The sequence below is a fragment of the Pteropus vampyrus genome, unplaced genomic scaffold, assembly GCF_000151845.1.
Source record: "Pteropus vampyrus isolate Shadow unplaced genomic scaffold, Pvam_2.0 Scaffold227, whole genome shotgun sequence".
In the NCBI taxonomy this organism is placed as follows: domain Eukaryota; kingdom Metazoa; phylum Chordata; class Mammalia; order Chiroptera; family Pteropodidae; genus Pteropus; species Pteropus vampyrus.
In genome coordinates, this window is record NW_011889008.1 from 1,381,629 (window position 1) to 1,384,306 (window position 2,678).

Below are 2,678 nucleotides of genomic sequence, written 5' to 3' on the forward strand. Positions count from 1 at the left end.
GCCCCCAGAGTCAGGAGGGTCAGATGCACCGAGGCCTGAACCTCTTAGAGCGATGCCATGCGCGAGGAGCGCGGATGTGTGGGGCACGCTGCTGCTCGTCCCAGGATCGGGAAGGATCTTTATTTCTTACTTGGTTGTCTGCGTACCGGCCACTCCTCCCAGACTGATGGCAGAACGGCCGTCCATACAGCCAGGCCGGCAGGTGCCCCGCCCATCACCTTCCCCTGGAGAATCCCCACGGGGCCCTGTCTTCTCCCGCCTGGGTCCCAGCTGGCAGCCTGTGCAGGCCACATGCTCGTCAGCCCTCTGCGGCCCTCTGCGGCCCCTGTCTGTGGGCCTCGCTTCCTCTGCCTTCGGTGGAGCCCAGCCCCCCGCAGAGTCAGTCCCGAGAAGGGACACGGGCTGTAGTTTTTCAGACCACGTGCCTGAGAACGCTCAACACTCACACCGGACTTGGCTCGGCTGGTGCGGAGTTCCGCACGGGAGGCGGCCCTGCCGTCTGGGAGGCGGCCCTGCCGTCTGGGAGGCTGTCCTGCCGTCTGGGAGGCTGCCCTGCCATCTGGGAGGCCTGTCCTGCCGTCTGGGAGGCTGTCCTGCCATCTGGGAGGCTGCCCTGCCGTCTGAGGGCTGTCGCCGCCGCTACCTCGTCCTGGTCCTTCTGCGTGCTGTGCTTTTCTCTCCGGAGGCACTCTGCATGTCTCCTTTGCCGTGAAATCTCACAGCATGGGGCCTGCGACGTGGTCCGTTTGCCGTCACCGCGTGAGGCAGTGGCGACTTTCTAGTGTGGTTCACTTCTAGGAGATGTCCTCTTGTCACTCGTTCAATGACTTTCTCCCGTCCTTCCCGCTCTCTCGGTGGCTCCTGTCGCTTGCACGGTGTGTTGCTTCTGCCGGGTCGGCGGCTTCTCGTGTTTTCTTTCTCTCTCGCTTTGGGATCCGATGGGTCGACTCAGCTGTCCCCCCTCATCTCTCACTGCCAAAAGCCCCTCTTGTCCCCCAGCGACCCCTTCCTTCGTCTTGTTCCTGGGTCAGCTGTCACATCCTTGCGGACGCTGCCGCCCTCCGCTCTCCCCAGCGGGGCTCTCCGCGACGTCCGAAGTCAGCCATGGTGGGAATGTCACACCGTGGAAACCGGCGAACGCCGCCAATAAGAGCTGTGCCCCCGGAGCCGCTGTCAGCGCCCTCGGCACAGCCAGGAACGTCGCGCGGGCCTCGTTTCCGCCCCACCCTGCTCACTGGCCTTTTCCTCCTCCGTATTCTGGCGTCCTGGCTCTCAGAATTAAGAGGGAGGCTCTAAAAGTTGTCTGTGGGTGGCTGGGCAGGGACCAGGCTGCTGTACTTGGGGGTCCCCACCTGTCGGTGTCTGGGGCTTTTCTCTAGGTGCTCGGTTTCCCCAGGGCCAGATTCCTGCTGGCTGGGACAGCAGAGGCGGTGGAGGCCTGGCTCAGTGCACTGACCGCTTCGCCTGGACGGCAGCCCTCGGTGCTCACGGGGGAGGGCATCAGGGTGCAGCTGCTGCTCTGGGAGAGCCAGCTCCTCCGCTACCTGCACCTCCATGGGGTGGGGGGCAGACAAGCCACCTCGCGCCAAGCCCCGCAGCACCCAGGTTTCCTGTCTCACGGCGCATCGCTCCCCACTGGCCCGTCTGTCTCATTCTCCAGAGCTTTGAGCATCTCTGCCGCCATCCCCACCTGCATCCCCCCTTGTCCTCGCGTGTTTATGCCATTTTCATTCCTTCCGGCGGATTCGGGCAGGGCAGACAGGACAGTGCATTCCACCTGTCACGTTGAGCTGACACAGAGACGTCCTGTCTCCATCAGCCGGTCTGTGGCCATCCTCCCCACGTCCAGTGTCAGGGGTCATGGTTTCCACTGCTCGCAGCTCGGGCCCTGCCGGGTGGAGCTTCCTCAGGTCCTGGGAAGGGCCCCACTGTTCAACGCAGTGGCCGTGCAGGGGGCCGGCAGAGTCACTTGGCTGACACCATGGCGAGCAGTGCCGCTGAGCGCGACCTGCAGCTCGCCCCCCAGGGCTTGACTCTGGTCCTGTCTCTTCCCGCAGGAGCAACAAGGGAGCTGTGGGCAACTGTGTCACCACCATGGTGCACAACCGCTACGCCCCCGTGGACACGGCGCCCCCCAAGAGCTCCAACCACACGGCACCCTCCCTCAAGTAAGGCTCTGGCTCCCGCCCCGGCATTCGCGTGAGGACGCTGGCCCAGGCCCCAGGCGGGGCTCCGCAAGGGCGTGGTGTGGGGTGGCGACACAGACCAGGCCTCCCGGGGTCACCAGGTGGGGTCCTGCTGAGAAAGCCACAGCCACCTGTGCTGTGGGCCCCCTGACCAAGTCCAGAGCCCAGGAGGGTCTCGGCGGAGCTTGGCCAAGCCATGCAGAGCAGCCGTGCACCCGTCACCCCATGCCCGCCAGCCAGTGTGCTCGCCCAGGGCTGGCCCGCCAGTCCCTGAGGCACCCCCGGCACCGAGTCCTGTGACTCCTGAGATCCCTTCGCCTTTTTGGTGTGGACAGCCTGAGACCCTGGGTGCCACTGGATGGGCCCTGTGGGGAATAGGTAGCTCTGGGGATGGGCCAGCAAGTCAGAATGGGGAGCAGGCCTTTGTGGCCCCCTCACGTCCCGAGGCGCTCCCTTCCAGACCTGTGTCCGCATGCAGAGTGACCCCTGGGA

At 65.1% G+C, this 2,678-nt stretch overlaps 1 protein-coding gene across 1 annotated transcript in view; it reads left to right on the top strand.

Moving 5' to 3' along the window:
- Nucleotides 1–2,678, top strand: part of CEP131 (centrosomal protein 131) — a 22,649-nt gene that overhangs the window by 6,388 nt on the left and 13,583 nt on the right. The window contains exon 6 of the mRNA XM_023538659.1: nt 2,058–2,170. Within this exon, the coding sequence (XP_023394427.1) occupies nt 2,058–2,170 (113 nt within the window). The remainder of the gene's footprint in view (nt 1–2,057; nt 2,171–2,678) is intronic.